General features: G+C 41.4%; 1 protein-coding gene across 1 annotated transcript in view; it reads right to left on the bottom strand.

Annotated features, from left to right (window-relative positions):
• LOC100964574 (myomegalin) overlaps window positions 1–16,449 on the bottom strand; it is a 224,940-nt gene that overhangs the window by 92,520 nt on the left and 115,971 nt on the right. The window contains 4 exon segments of the mRNA XM_023515468.1: window positions 6,086–6,200; window positions 11,233–11,408; window positions 11,589–11,712; window positions 14,352–14,428. Of these exon segments, the coding sequence (XP_023371236.1) occupies window positions 6,086–6,200; window positions 11,233–11,408; window positions 11,589–11,712; window positions 14,352–14,428 (492 nt within the window).

Genomic DNA, 16,449 nt, shown 5'->3' with positions numbered 1-16,449 from the left:
AAAAAAAAAAAAAAAGACAAAAATGGCTACAATGTGGATGAAGTTTGACTCGACTCATCAATATCTAACTCACAGACTGTGTCTTTATATCTGCTATTAATTTTAAGAATAGATTTACTCTCAGATTGTTAATATGGGTAATGATCGTAGTTGCCCATGTTTTGAGACATATGCTAAGAACTTCATATATATTATTTCTAATCCTTACAAATAACTGAACATTAGATATTTTTAGCTGTATTTTACAGAAGAGGAAACTATCTGAGGGAGTTATGTAACTTGCCTAAGGCCATAAATCTAAAAGTGTTATTGCTGGAATTCAGATTCCAAAACCTAAGCTCATTTTTTATACCATTCTGCTTCCCTAATTAAAATCCAGGGGATTTGTAACTAGAGTCAGTTATGGAAGAATCAAGATTCTTTCTGTGAACTTGAACTCGACTATCCATCCATAAATCAATCTGAACCACTTCAGTATGGCTAAAAGCTCGCAGGCTATAATAGAAGTCACTTCACTGTTTATTTCTGTGTAGGCCACAGCTTATAAAACAGAGGCAGAGTGACCAAAACCATATCCTTTTCTTGGAATCTGAACACATGTACGGAGAAGGAAGTTTTCACAGGGGCATCTGGATGCTGGCTACAAGATTGCCACTTGGGATTGTTTTAGAAATACAATAGATAATAATCCTATGTACATAGAATCTTTTTCCATAGGTCACAAACCAAAAGGGAGAAATTAGGAAATGTGCCATGGGAAGCCTTCTGTCTTCCACATCTGAGAGGATCTGTTGTCAGAGCCCCTGAGCCACAGTTTTCTAACTGGGGAATTCTCATCAAAGTTACCCACCACTGTGCACAGATGCTGACCCCCTCAGCTGTCAGGGTGCTGGATGGGTCCTGAGGTGGCCATGGGCAAACATTTCCAACCCTAAGCATCCTTGGTACTCATTTCAGAATATTATAGATGTATAATTATTTCCCATGAAAATGAGTTTTCCACTAAAAAGATGGGGAAGGTTCAGCACCTGTAGCTCAGTGGTTTAGGAGCCGGTCACATACACCCAGGCTGGCAGGTTCGAACCCGGCCTGGGCCTGCTAAAAAAGTAGGGAAACACAGTCTTACAGAATTAACAGCACAATAGATCAGATCACTAAATGTATAAAGTGTTAGATAATAACAGTAATAATAAATTTTTATAGATACCAGGCAACATTAAAGAAGTGTATCAGTCTAGTATAATTTATATGACTTGATACATTTCTTCTGATCAATGGGCAATATTATTATCTTCTGGATGTTGTACTTATACTTGTTCTGAGCATTCTTTTTGAATAGAATATCAATAACGGAGAAATTGTAGTCTTTCTCTTACGTCTGTTCTGAAAACTGATACCAAACCAATTCCCCTCATTAGCACTGCAAATACTGAACTACGTATATCCATTTCAGTGTTTACCACAGTTGATGGTGAAAGTATATGTATATATATACTAGATAAACACACACACTAGTGTTTATATGTCTGTAAATATAAAGCTAGATCAATGAAAGTGATTTTAATTCAGAATTTACAAATGAATATTATTTCTTTCAAAATGTTCACCTTGGTAAAATCTTTCCCCAGGTTATATCTTCAAGTGTTTTCCCTACACTTTCTTCAAGGATTTTGATTGTTTCATGCCTCAGGTTTAAATCTTTTATCCACCTTGAGTCAATTTTTGTAAATGGTGAGAGGTGCAGGTCCAGTTTCAGTCTTTTACATGTGGTTATCCAGTTTTCCCAACACCATTTATGGAATAGGGATTCTTTTCCCAGTGTATGTTCTTGTTTGGTTTATCAAAGTTCAGGGGGCTGTAAGATGTTAGTTTCATCCCATGGTTTTCTATTTGGTTCCAAATGTCAATGTCTCTATTTTTGTGCCAATATCATGCTGTTTTGATCACGATGGCCTTATAGTATAGCCAAAAGTCTGGTAGGGTGATACCCCCGGCTTCGTTTTTATTACTAAGAATTGCCTTGGCTATACAGAGTTTCTTCTAGTTCCATACAAAACGAAGAATTATTTTTTACAAATCTTGAATGGAGATTGCATTGAATCTGTAAGACTTCCATGGTAATTGCAACAACAACAAAAATAAACGAATGGGACTTAATTAAACTGAAAAGCTTCTGTACAGCTAAGGAAACAACAACCAAAGCAAACAAACGAGTTTCAGAATGGGAAAAGATATTTGCATATTATGAATCAAGACAAAAACTTGATAACTAGGATCTATAGAGAACTCAAATTAATCAACAGAAAAAGACCTAACAATCCCATATATCACTGGGCAAGAGAGATGAATAGAACCTTCTCTAAAGAAAACAGATGAATGACTAACAAACATGAAAAAAATGCTCATAATCACTAATCATCAGAGAAATGCAAATCAAAACCACCCTGAGATATCGCCTAAACCCAGTAGGAATGGCCCATATCACAAAGATTCAAAGCTGCAGATGCTGGTGTGGATGTGGAAAGAAGGGAACACTTTTACACTGCTGGCGGGACTGCAAACTAATATAATCTTTTTGGAAGGAAGTATGGAGAATCCTCAAAGAACTCAGATTAGACCTCCCATTTGACCCTGCAATCCCATTACTGAGCATCTACCTAGAAGAAAAAAATCTTTTTATCATAAGGACATTTGCATGAGACTGTTTATTGCAGCTCAATTTACAATTGCCAAAATGTGGAAACAGCCTAAATGCTCACCAACCCAGGAATGGATTGACAAGCTGTGGTATGTGTATACCATGGAATGCTACTCAGCCACTAAAAAATATGGAGACTTTACATCTTTTGTATTAACCTGGATGGAGGTGGAACACATTCTTCTTAGTAAAGCTTCACAAGAATGGAGAAGCAAGAATTCAATGTACTCAACTCTAACATCAAGGCAGTAGATGAGCTAATACAATGGTAGGTAGGGGACTGAGCAAGTGGGAGGGGGGCTGGAGGGTCACAGTGTATGGCACATCTCTTGGGAGGCTAGACACATTTATAAGAGGGACTTTATCTAACAAATGCAATCAGTGTAACCTAATTTTTTGTATCTTCCTTGAACCCAAACAATTAAAAAAAGTTCACCTTGGGTACCACATGTTCTCCAGTTATGCTAGAGTCATTGTAACAGAATGTTAGCATTACAGGAGGCTTTAGAGATTATTGGGCTAATCTTCCCACTGTACACATGTGGAAGCTGAGAGGTGACATTTCTGCAGTTATTCAGTTACAGGATAGAAATTGTCTTATTCAGTCAAGCTTTTTCCAATTAAGATGTGTTATAAAATATTTTCAAGAGTCCCTTAAGAAAGTTGCCATATATTTTAACATGTACATTACAGAACACCCATGAACTTTGATTTGTATTCATAGCTTTAAAGTCAAATGCACACATATCCTATTTTGAGTTAACTAGAGCTTTCCAACCAAAATGGAGCCACTGCCTAAGAGGTTTATAAATGTGACCAAGATGGTGATCTTACTTTCCTGTTATGGCCTAAGTACCTAAACTGGCCACCTCTAAGTGAGAAGCTTCATCCATTTACCTCTATGCCTTACAAAAATTGCCATTTCCTATATTTGCCATGAAATGGAAAGGTTGGAAGCACTGGTTTAAACTAATTCTCACCATTGCTCTTTATCCTGACCCTGTCCTTGTATGTGTGAACCAATAAAGTAAACCACACATTTTATCATTAGTCTAAGGCTACCGTAGCAATGTAAGAATACCTGGTACTTGTTTTTGTTGCTTGAGCAAAAATATATCCTAGGATTCATTTAGAAAGTATGTTTTTAGTAAATCAAAAGTCAGTGGAGGAGGGGAGTTCCCTCTGAGTTGACTTCTAAGAACAATGAACACAGTAGAACCTCCATAGTTGACCACCTGCCTACAATGACCACCTCCTTCAGTTGACCTAATTTTCATAGACTAGACATGCACCACATGTCGTATCAGCACAGCAGGCCTAGTTCCTTATGTTGACCACCTCTGTATGTTAACTAGTGAAAGAGCTAAGGAAATTTTACTTCAAAATATGACTACTTCACATAAAGAATATTTTGAATTAAAGGCCGTTCACAATCAGAAAGCATTGGAAAGGACTTTCCTTCTACCTAGGTAAAACTAGACTGACCTGATCAGGGGATTAAAGGGGGCAACTGACTTCCTTTCCCCCTCTTGAATGCTAGCACTCCTGGCCCAAAATCATTTAAAACACAATACCTGGGTGGCACCTGTGGCTCAAAGGGGTAGGGCACCGGCCCCATATGCCAGAAGTGGTGAGTTCAGACCTAGCTCCGGGCAAGAACTGCATTTAAAAAAAAACACACAATACCTATCTCTCAGGCTAATTTACAAGTTAATCTGTTTACAAGTTATTTATTTTCCCTACAAACCTCTCGCTGGACCCACACTCCACATTCTGCCCCCTCCTTTCAAAAAAGGCATCTATAAAGGTATCTGACCATCAGTGAGACATTGCATAATCATTCTTGTGGTTCCCCCATGCACGTGGTGTTTGGAAATAAACCTTTCTCTTACTAATCTGCTATAATTGTCAATTGATCTTTCAGTGAACCAACCAAGGGAGTAGGGCAAGTTTCGCTGTGATCCCTACACCAGTTTGTTACGGTCCTTTGGGTGGTCAGCTTACAGAGGCTCTACTCTAGATGAAAATCAATGCAATTATTTTCACCACAGTGAAAAACAATACACTCTTCAGTATGAAAACCACAATATATGTTATACATAGTTCAGTTGAGATGGTTGACAAAGTTCTAAGATGACCTCTGGCATCCACGCCTTTATGTAATCCTTGCCCCTTGAGGAGGGGCAGAACCTGTAACTTGCTCTGACTGAAAGAGTATAGCCACAGTGATGGAACGTCACTGCACACTCATGCTAGGTGATATGGCAAAAGTGAAGAGATTTTGCAGATGTAATTCAGGCAGTTAATTTTAAGTTAGTCAAAAGGGCCACTATCCTGGAGGGCCTGACCTAATCAGATGAGCCCTTAAAAGAGGGTAGTCAGAGAAACAACTCCTTCCTTCTGCTGCTGAAGAGGCAGGCTGACCTCACTTCCACGTCCACATCAATGAATTCTTCCGGTAAGCTGAGGGTGCTCAGCGGCAGATCCTTCCCTGGGTACACCTCCAGATAAGAAAACAGCCCAGTTCCTATTTCAATTTCTGACTGGTAGGTAATTGCTCCAGAAAAGCCCCTTCTCCAGAAAGCCCCTTCCTGCTTTCTCTTAAAGTTACAGCTCCTCTAAACAACAAGGAGTGGCCCACTTATCTCATCTCCCTGTCCCAATTACCCGCTGAAAATTTCAAACTTATGGCCCCTAACGGCTCTTCATTGGCTATCCCACCATCCCCTCACCCTTCTGAGACTTCCCTATGTAAGGGTACGCTTCTCTTTTCTCTCTCTCGTCCTCTCTTTTCTCCTCCGCTCTCTCCTCATCTCTCTCTTCCTCTTCACTCTCCTCCTTCCCTCTCTCTCTCTCTTCTCCTCCGCTCTCTCTCCTCCTCACTCTCCTCTTCACTGTCCTCTTTTTCTGTCCTCTTTTCTCTCCCCTTTTCTCTTCTCTTTTTCTCTTCTCCTTGGTGCTGCTCTGCAGCCTCCCTCCCCCACCAATAAAGACCTTTCTTACAAGCCTTGGTTCTGTGAGATCTCTGCCAGTCGAGTGCCGCCCTCTCACTGACCCATGAAACCCTAGCAGAGAACCCAGCTAAGTCATAACAGACCACAGTAACTGTGAGACTGGCAAATATGTGTTGTTTTAGACCATTCTGTTCGTAATGTCTCTTATACAGCAGTATATGACCAAAACACTTAGATATTAAAAAGTAGGGATTATGTTGCAATGAGCTGTGATGATGGCAGTGCATTCTAGCCAAGGAGACAGAGACTCTATCTTATTAAAAAAAAAAAAAAAAAAAAAGGTAGGGCTCATGAACGTAGGAGGCAAGAGCCTGCGGATTTGCAGCCCAGAGCTCACATACGTCTCCGTGCTCACCTGTGTCCCCAAGCTCACCAGCGCCTCCGTGCTCATGGGCTCCTCCGGCAGGGGCAGCAGGGGTTTCTCTCCGGACAGCTGCTCCACAAGCCTCTCCTGGGCAGCCAGGCTCTGACTCAGTTCTTCAATTCTCCTGAAGGAAAGAAAAAGTGAGCCAATGACAGTCATAATGTTATTAATTTTTTAGGCCACTCCAAAGATAGTATGGTCTAGTGCATCTGGTTTTTACTCTTTTAGGTCATTGAAACCCTTTGATCTTTTCTTCAGAAAGCCATGTATTTTCTGCCTCAACCTGATATGTGTGAAAGCCATGTATTTTCTGATATGTAAGAAAGCCATGTATTTTCTGCCTGATACGTACACAAACAACTTTTTGCTTATATTTTCACCAGGTTCATGGACCTCCTGAAGCCTATCAATAGACCAATGATCAATAGACCATAGATATGTGACAGCTGGAATGAGGACCCAAAAGTTGGTCTTTCTTTTACTCTTTTACAGCAGTGGCTATTGTTCCATTCAAGAAACAGTCCTTGGATAAGCATTGCTTGTACTCAATGCATTCTACCAACTACTCGGACTATGAAGTTGGAAAAGGAACCATCTCCTTTGTGTAGAAGCTTGAATCCCTGTGGTGCTGCTAGCCATCTGGAGAGTGAGAAGAGACTCAGCTACCCTCATGCACTGAAAATTTTGGTTTGGTCAACAACAGCCTGCATATAGGACAGAGATCCCACAAAATGACAGCAGAGCTGAAAAGTTCCTATCACATAACGATGTCCCAGCTGTTAGAATGTCATAGGACAATGCATTTACTCATGTGTTTGTGGTGATGCTTGTATAAACACAGTCGCTGCCAACTTACAGTGCTGCCAACTGCATAAAAGTGTAGCACATACAATTACATAGGGTGCATTGTAGTTATAATATTAAGTAATTATATTACTAGTTTATGTATTTACTATCCTATACTTTTTATTGTTTTAGAGTACACTCCTTCTACTTATACATACTTCAAAAGCTTACTGTAAAATGGCTTCAGACAGATCCTTCAAGAGGTATTACAGAAATGGTCATCGTTAACCATAGGAGGGGACACTCCACACGTGTTATTGCAACTACAAACCTTATACCTGGGCAAGAGGTAAAGGTGGAAGATGGTGATATGGGTGATCCTGAGCCTTCGTAGGCCTAGACTAATGTCTGTATTAGTGTCTTAGCTTTTAACAGAAAAGTTTAAAAATCAAAACATGTAAAAAACAAATAAGTTTAGAGAATAAGGACACAAAGAAAAATTATTCATGTGGTTCAATGTGTTCAATTTTAAGCTAGGTGTTACAAAAGAGTCAAAAGTTTAAAAAGTTTAAAATTTTATAGAGTAAAAAAGTTACAGTAAGCTAAGGTTAATGTATTACTGAAGAAAGAAATAATGTTTTATAAATTTACTGTAGCCTAAGTATACAGTGTTTATGAAATCTACACTAGTGTACAGTAACTCACTGACTCATCCACAGCAACTTCTAGTCCTACAAGCTCCATTCATGGTAAATGCCTGTTGGTGTCCTTTTTAAAATCTTTTTTAAATTTTTACTGTACTTTTTCTACATTTAAATATGTTTATATGCACAAATAGCTACATGGTGTCAAAATTTCCCACAGTATTCGATACAGTAACATGCTGTTTGTACACATTTGCAGCCCTGGAGTCATAGGCTATAGTCTGCAGCCAGGTGTGAAATGGGCTGTACCATCTAGGTTAAGTAAGCACACTCTGTGATGTTCACACAACCATGAAATCACCTAATGACACATTTCTTAGAACATATCTCTGTCGTTAAGTGACATATGACTGTTTATAAACAAATACCAGCAACAGAATGTAATAAGAGCTACCATGATAGAGGTGCCCTACAGTACACTGAGTGTCCTATAGGAAGAAAGAAAAAGAAGGGATTCATTTGACTTGGAAGAGTCTGGGGAAGCGCTGGAGAAAATATGTGGAAAACTGGGTTGTTTTTCAAGCTTGGAGGGAGGAGACTCACTAAAGACATAAAGGTGCAATGTATATTTGGGGAAGAGTCTATGGAACAAAGGGTGGGGGAAGAGTCAGTGGCTGGAGAAGAAACTGGAAATCCAGTCTAGGATTACGTTGTGAAGGAAATCCTTGTCCTGTGCTGAAGTATACAAGCTACAAGTTCAAATGAGCAGATATGGATCCTCTACCATGTGCAAAGCACACCTCGCTGTTTCTCTCTGAGTGTTACAGTGCTAAAGATACCTTCCAGGTCCTTGAAAATGTGCTGGGTACCAGATGAAATGTTTCAATTGCAATTATTATTCCTGTGTAAGTGTATAAAACAACGACAGCACCTTGGGAGGAAAACAGTTTGGCAGAAAGGTGAGGGACCCCAGAAAGTAAAGTAGAAATCTCATAAATTCACTTAGGGTATGAGGATCAACTAACATTGGAGGCAAGAAAGAACTTCAAAAACTTAAAAACATTATGCGAATGTAAGCGGTAATGACAAGGCTGACGAAGATTGTGGCTCTACATGAGAGCGCCTCTGGTACCTACACTGGAACATCTCTGCTTTTCTCCAGCCTCAAACCTGACGCATCCCCTCACCTCTCAGTCCCTAGAGATGACCTAGTTATTCCCCTACTTGCCTAGTTGTTCAAGGTCAATTGATAGGAACTACCTTGATGTGCTTGTCAGGTGCATGCCCGTGTTTTCTTGGGGTTTTGTATGGTCTGTAGTTTAGTAAGTATTCACTAGGATACAGAGCTGAGGCAGAGGCTCAGGAAGCCCAGTTGGGAAAGTCTGAAAGCAAATGAAGCATGATGGCATTGAGCACTGTGCAGTGTGGAAGTGTACGGAAAATAACCAACGGCACAGAGACTTCATTCTGCTGCCACAAAACGCCTCCACAGAAGTGATGGTTCATGCCTTGGCGATGTTTGAAGAATGAACAAGTCACCAGAAGGGGAGACACTCTGCCCAGAAGGAAGAGGATGGGCAAGATTCTGAAGACCTTACCTCGCTTCATACGTGTCTGGGCAGTGTGGATTCAGGGTCAGTTTCAGCAGTGCCTGAAACCAGGTTATACCATGTATGACGCTCCAACTGCCAGATTCTTCATCAATAAAATACAATAATTCCCATCTCATGGGGTTGTTAAAGAAGAATGTGAAGCACTCAGCTATATGGTGAGAGCTCAGCAAAACTTAGCCGTCGTTACCATTACCAGTCTGGCGTGAGGGGAGCACGTGGAGTCGTGGGGGAGACAAACCTGGGGGAAATCAGACCTTGCACATCATGGGCGGCATGTGAGGGAATGTGGATCTCCTGTCCTGAAGGTGTGGGAAAGCTTTTCAGATGGGTCTGTAGTGACATGGTCAAATTTGGGTTCCAGAAAGAATCAGTGTATGTACATGTTTTTTGCCTATTCAAGTTAAAAGCTCCGTAAGGCTTTTTATGCCACAGTAGTATCATGTACCTAAGAGGGTAAATTATTTGCCAATTTGATATTGTTGAATTCTCAACTTCAAAACTGCTCTGAATCGTTAAATTAAGATCAAATAAGTAGGCCAGAGCTGGAAATAGAACAGTTGGGAAGTTGCCACAGTAACCCAGACAGTAGATAGTGGTGACTTCAACAACTGCCCAGGTACCTTCAGGACAAAATCTAAGTTCCTTATTATAACATACAGAGCTGGCCCCAGCACAATGGCCTGCAGTCCCAGCTGCTTTGGCAGCTGAGGCAGGAGCATCACTTGAGCCTAGGAGTTCAGTGTTGCAGTAAGCTATAACTGTGCTACTACACTCCAGCCTGGGTGACACAATGAGATCCTATCTCAAAAAATAACATAAAATAAATAAAAGTTAATTGATTCATTAGTTAATAATATACAAAGCTGGCACAATCAGACCCCTACTCCCAAAAGGGCTTACCTCTTACTCATCTTCCCCAGACCCTGTGCTCTGGTTATACAGATCTATTTGTAGCTCTAGAAACATTCCCTTCCCTGTGTCTTCCCTCCATGGTTTCTCCTCCTGCACAGAACAATTCCCTTCCCCTGCCCTTTCTGGCTGATTTCTCCTAACTCCTTTTCATTCTCCAAATTCAGCTCATATTTCACCTTCTCCAGAAAACCTTCAGTAGCACAGTCTTAGCCCATCTGGGCTGCTATTATAAAATGCTTTAAATACGGTAGCTTTTTTTTTTTTTTTAATATTCTGGAGTCCAGGGAGTCCAAGATCAAGGCACTGACAGATCTGATGTCTGGTGAAGGCCCATCTCTGGTTCATAAATGGTGTTTTCTCACTGTACCCTCACATGGTAGAAAGGGTTAACTAGTTCTCTGGGGTCTCTGTTATAACAGTATTAACCCCACACATGAGGGATCTGTCTTCATGAGGTAATCACCTCCCAAAGGTCCCACCTTCTAATACCACCTCCTCGGGAGCTAAGATTTTAACATATAAGTTGGGGAAGAGAAACACTAACATTCAAACCATAGCAGGCCCTTTGCTCTTTTAGTCTGGAATAGATGACCATCAAATATGTCACCCGAGCATCCCAGGCTCCTTCTATCAGAGAACTTACTAAAATCACATCACATTTCTTTGTGGCAGGAGCTGAGTATTTCATTGCTGTCATTCTAGTGCTTCGCCCCTTGTGTGGCAAGTAACAGGTGTTCAGGACACGTTTGCTGAATAAGCAAATCCAGGTCTCCTACTCACCATCATTGGTCCTCTTCATCGTTCTACTTATACCTAGTTAGGCTCCCAATTGTCAAGGAGTGAGGTTGTTTGTGTTTTGTTTCATTTTCTTGTTTGTTTGGTTTTTAGTAGAGATGAAGTTTTATTATGTTACTCAGGCTGGTCTCAAACATCTGGTCTCAAATGATCCTCCCATCTTGGCCTCCCAAAGTGCTGGGATCACAAGTATGAGCCACCACACCTGGCGTGGAGGTAAGTATTCTTAAGGATACCGTTAAAGATGCAGCCCTAAAAAGAAAGCTGTTGGATGTGGGACCATAAAGTCTTGGAAATAGTGATGGTTCCAAGGTCAGCCCTCAGGGCACCGAGAACCACGGTAGCTGCTGTGTGCTCCCCTGGCCTCAAGCAGGGGCGAAAAGTAAGTGACGAAAAGAGCACATACTTGTCCCTCTGGGCCAGGGCCTCCGAGTGCTGGTCAGGCTTGGCCTGGTCTCCTGGTGCATCTTCCCTGTCCCTGGTGGCTCCCCTCAGTCTCGCTGTGAGCTCCAGGTTCCGCTCCTGCTCGGCTTCCACCAGGGCAGACATCCGGGCGACTTCATTCTTCGCTAGCCTGGTTTCCTGCAAGAAGAATGAAAACTGAGAGGCTGCAAAGTCCCCAGCCCAGGTGCGGAGCCCTAAGACACAGAGACACCTGACGACGCTGGGATGGAAAGGTGAGGGAGAAGGGTCAATGCCAGAAGGCGGGCAGCAGAAAAAGGAAGAGGCCGCCTAGCCATGGGCTTGCAGAGCCCCGCTCACCTCCTGCAGAAGCCGGATCTTATTCTCCAAGAGCTCATAGACATGCTCTGTCTCCTGCTCTCGCTCCTCGAACTGGCGCCGGAGCTCGGCTTCATTATGGCTGTTGGGATTCTCCACATCAGTCCTACAACCACAGAGCGTTGGCCAGTCAGAGGCAGACACACAATTTAGCAAGTGGACCCACTTGGTAACCCACAGTCGCACTGATAAGAAAAATGAAGGGTTTTTCCCCTCTGCAGTTATCTGGGAAATGATCTCTTCCCCCTTTCCAGGTAATCTCTTAGGAATTCCCAGTTCTCGTTGCTTTGTCAAGCAGAACCTATCTGACCCCTACAGGCTTCCAGAGGAGGGCCTCTCACTTGGAAGGCGGGCAGTCCAGAGCTCAGCATTCACAGTCTCTGTCCTCCCACTCATTCATTTAGGCTGCTTTCCTTAGGGTGCTTTGCTAGTTTCCTGCCTTTCTGGCTCTTTGAATTTAACGCGGTCTTTCCCTTTAGCTTGCAGGGACAGGCTATGCATTTGGACAGCCACAGAAATGTTCTCCTCATTTCCAGCCAGTAATCCATAGGAGACTATCCTGAATACTATGCCGAGTTCTCCCCGTTCTCCCATGGTCCCGCAGAGAGCAGACATTTAATTAATGGAAGGTCAGGGTGTGGGCTCAGCTCTGCCTCTCTGATATCCCTAGCACTGGATGTCCAGGCACTAGCATGCAGCCGATAAGGTATCACCAGTTTATTTATAGCAAACAACAGCTGCCCTTGGATGTCTGAGGATTAGAAATTTTGAGGCAGTATCAGGTGCTAAATGGTCTTAATTCCGGTTTGATTTTATTTCTGTTTTAGGCCATTTGTTGAGAGATATGGACCATCGTTGCATTCTTACTGCAAAGAACTGTATTGAACTTTTATAAGATCACAAAATACTAAGACCAGTGGTACTTCAATATTTGACTCAAGAGCTTATATCCATGGGGCTTATCTAAAGATTATAGGATTCCTTGGTCAATAGTGGACACGACCCAGCACTGTCTCAGAGGCTACATGCACCTTGAGCTCCCTAGTCATCATATTGCGCCTTTTATGGGTATAGGAGTTTTGGTTATAAAAGAGACAAAAGTCAAGGTAATATCAAGACCCCCAGACGGGCAGATCTCAGGAATCATCACATTATACTTTGACTCTATTTTCGACCCCATGTTCCTTGATAAATGTACTACACAATCCTAACTATGTTCTTTAGAGCATGGAAGTTATAAATTTTCTGAGTAACTCCATTAGTCAGGAATGCCTGAATTAAGAGGCTACAGCTGTTATGAAGTCAGAAGACTCTTGAACTTCATGCCCCAAGATGTGGGTATGGCCACTGATTTGAGAAGATTTAAATTATACTTTGTTTTTTTCATTTCTTAAAAAAGAATAATGTCACCTAATTCAAAGTTAAGATGACACAAAAACTTTTTGAAAAGCATTACATAAATCTTGAAATTTATTACTAAATTGTTATCACAATCTTTTCTAAGATCTAAGAGCTCACTAATCCTTTGGTAAATATTAAATAATTTAACTTGGTTTTGAGTATTCTGGTCTTGCTGGATTATTATCCTAAATATCAAGAAATACTACAGACACAGAAATGCCAGATCAGATTGAGTGGATACTGATCCCAGGATAGAATCTGAAAGTATTTTCAGTAACAATTTTAGTAATACATGTCAGTTAACACTAAATTTTTTAAAACTATAAATTGTAAGAGTAACTATTTAACAATATGAAAGTATATAAAGAAAAAAATAAAGTCTCTTCCTCATCATGAACTCTGATCTCAGTCCCCCAGTGCACGCATGTTAAGGAGTTGAGCGTGTGATTCTCCAGGTTTCTTCTGTGCATAATCAAGCAAACACGTATACACGCAGAGAGAACTGCTTGTCTTTACTCAAAGGGGCTTATCACTCAGCATGTCTTCCTCTAACTTAATCAACAACTTTGCACCAGGACAATAATATAGAGCTAATTCATTCTTTCTGTTAACTGCACAATAGTCCACAGTACAGGCATACTACAATTTCTTCAACCCTTACCCTGTGGATGGATAGCTGTTTCTAGTTTTCTGCCATTAGAAACAATGACACAGTAAACATCCCTAGACATTTATCCTTTCACTCTGCTGCTTTTATTTATGAGAAATAGATTTCTTCTAGGGTTTTATTTGATCCAAGAAAATGCTCCTTTTCTACTTCAGTAGGTAGCACCACCTACCAAAAATGTCACAATTCATACTCTCGCCCGTAGCATATACGAGTACTCATTTTCCCCAGCATTATGGCAGCTCTCAATGATATTAACAGATGGAGTGATAATCTCTAATAAAGCTTATTTGCATTTGTCTCTTTCTGCTAAAAGTGGAAGCAGTCATTGTTTCCTGATTAGTTGACTGCTGTTTAATAGAGAGTATATAATCTCAGGTTTGGTGACCCTTCTAGTCAGTTTCTGGCAAGCTCCATGTGGCCCAAGGAAAATCTATTGCCTCAGTTCCTAAGCAGACATAGCATCAAATGCCAGAAACAAGGAATTTGGTGCCAAATCTATTGCTGTCAGATAGGTGAGCCAAACTGTGGAAAGGAAAGGAGCTCGTCTAGTACAAATAATAACTCAGGTGGTGCCTGTGGCTCAAAGGAGTAGGGCACCAGCTCCATATGCTCGAGGTGGCGGGTTCAAACCCAGAACCAGCCCCCCCCCCAAAAAAATACAAATAATAACTCACCATGTTTTATCCGGATGCTGTTTCTTGTCCTGGAGTTCTCGCTTCAGGCTCTCAACTTCAACCTTCAGCTCGATGTTCTGAAAAGCACACAGGCACTCCTGGTCATTAACTGCCACAGACCTTCTATCCAGATTCTCTCTGGCATCCTGCCTTGACCACAGCCTCTCATCTCAGCTCAGCTCACTTTGTGACCCCCAGCATAATGAGAATTCAGACGGATCAACAGCCCTGCCAGGGATGAATGAATTGCAGTGCTTCAGTCTTCTCTGAGTTACCTGCCTATTCTCCCAGCTTCTCACTGCCCCTGGTCATCAACACTGTTCCTTCTCTAGAGCAATGGAGGACACAGTATATGTTAAAACAAAACTTTCACTCACTGCCCTCCAAATCCCCACTACAGCCATTGCCACAACCACAGTGGAGAAATGAAAGGAGCAGAACCAGGCCAGTTAACACCGCCACAGCAGCCCTCACTGCCTGGGCGGGAAGAGGCAAGATGAGGAGGTGGGAGTCCTCTCAGACCCCCCAGTCTTCTGCCCCCATGGCAGTGCTCCTCCCCACGGAGCTCCTCCCCACGGAGCAGGAGGAGATATTTGGAAAAAATATAACCAATAAAGAGCACATATCTAACATGTATAAAGAACTCTTCCAGACAAGCTAATAGGAAAATTGATCAAAAGCCAGAACAGACCCCTTATAAAAATGGAGATTTAAATGAATAAGAAGCATGTGAACAAGTACTCAATGTCATTAGTCAGATAAATGCAAGATAAAAATATACCACTTTGAAATTAGAACTCCTGTGCACTGCTGTTGGTATTGTAAAATGGTGTAATCACTGTGGAAAAGAGTATGGTGGTTCCTCAAAAAGTTAAAAATAGAACTGTAATAGGGCAGTCCCACTTATACCCAAAAAACTGGAAGCAGAAACTTGACGAGATCTTTGCACACCCCTGTTCATCCAGCACTATTCACAATAGCCAAGAGGAGGGAGCAAACCAGATGCCCATTGACAGAAAAATGGATAAACAAAATGTGGTGTACACATACAGTGGAATATTATTCAGCCTCACAAAGAAGAAAATGCTGTCATATACTACAACATGGAAGAAGCTTAATGAACGGGAAGTACAGTGGGCCAGGTGTAGTGGCCCAGGCCTGTAATCCCAGAACTTTGGGAAGCTGAGGCTGGAAGATTACTTGAGGCCAGGAATTCCAAGATCAGCCTGGGCAACATAGTAAGACCCCAATCTCTAAAAAATAAAAAATTAGCCCTACACAGTGGCACACTTATACTCCCAGCTAACTCAGGAGGCTGAGGCAAGAGGATTGCTTGAGCCCGGGAGTTTGAGGCTTCAGTGAGCTATGATCACATTGTTGCACTCTAGCCTGGGTGAGAAAACAAGATGTTATGTCTAAAAAATAAATCAATCTTTTAAAAAAAAAAAGCCCCCCAAAGCAAAATTTTACTAATATAGGTCTGTCCCTGAAAACCAAATTACTATATATGAAATTATATGTTAAAATACCCAGGGATTTAATTATTTAAAGAAATTTGGTAGTGAACATTTTTGAAAATAATAATTTGTTTTCATCATAAAATTGGACTTTTATAAATCAAGTTTCCTTAAGGTGAGAGAGAACTCTTATGATAAATCTATGTAGGGAACAGTTAATTTTTATTGAGGCAAGGCAGCAAAAAGTAACATTTTGGCCAACAGAAAAAGGAAAAATTTTCCAAGTGGGTCTGGGGCACGTTAAGTGGCCAAGTGCATAGTGAGAAGTATAGAAAATAGTTTGCAACTATTTTGTGAGAAGACTAGTTAGTAATCAGTAGAGATCAAAGATTCATCAGGGAACTTTAAGCAAAATATCTTTATGATCAGGTCTATGTTGAAGAAGGAATTTGTGGTAGATGTGAAGAAGATGGGTGAGTCAAAGACTCAAAGTCATTTCAGAGGCAGACGCCACAGGGCATGCGACTTGTGAGATTAGGATTAGACTGCAAAGATGATGCTGAAATTTCTAGCATGTGAGTGGTGATGCGTTTTATTAACTAAAATGGGCAGGTTTGGGGGGGGGGAACATAAGGAGGAGT

This window comes from Otolemur garnettii, unplaced genomic scaffold (genome assembly GCF_000181295.1).
Source record: "Otolemur garnettii isolate 467f Iridium unplaced genomic scaffold, OtoGar3 scaffold00073, whole genome shotgun sequence".
Classification (NCBI taxonomy): domain Eukaryota; kingdom Metazoa; phylum Chordata; class Mammalia; order Primates; family Galagidae; genus Otolemur; species Otolemur garnettii.
Note: the sequence above shows the minus strand (reverse complement) of the source record. Positions and strands in the feature narration are given on the sequence as shown.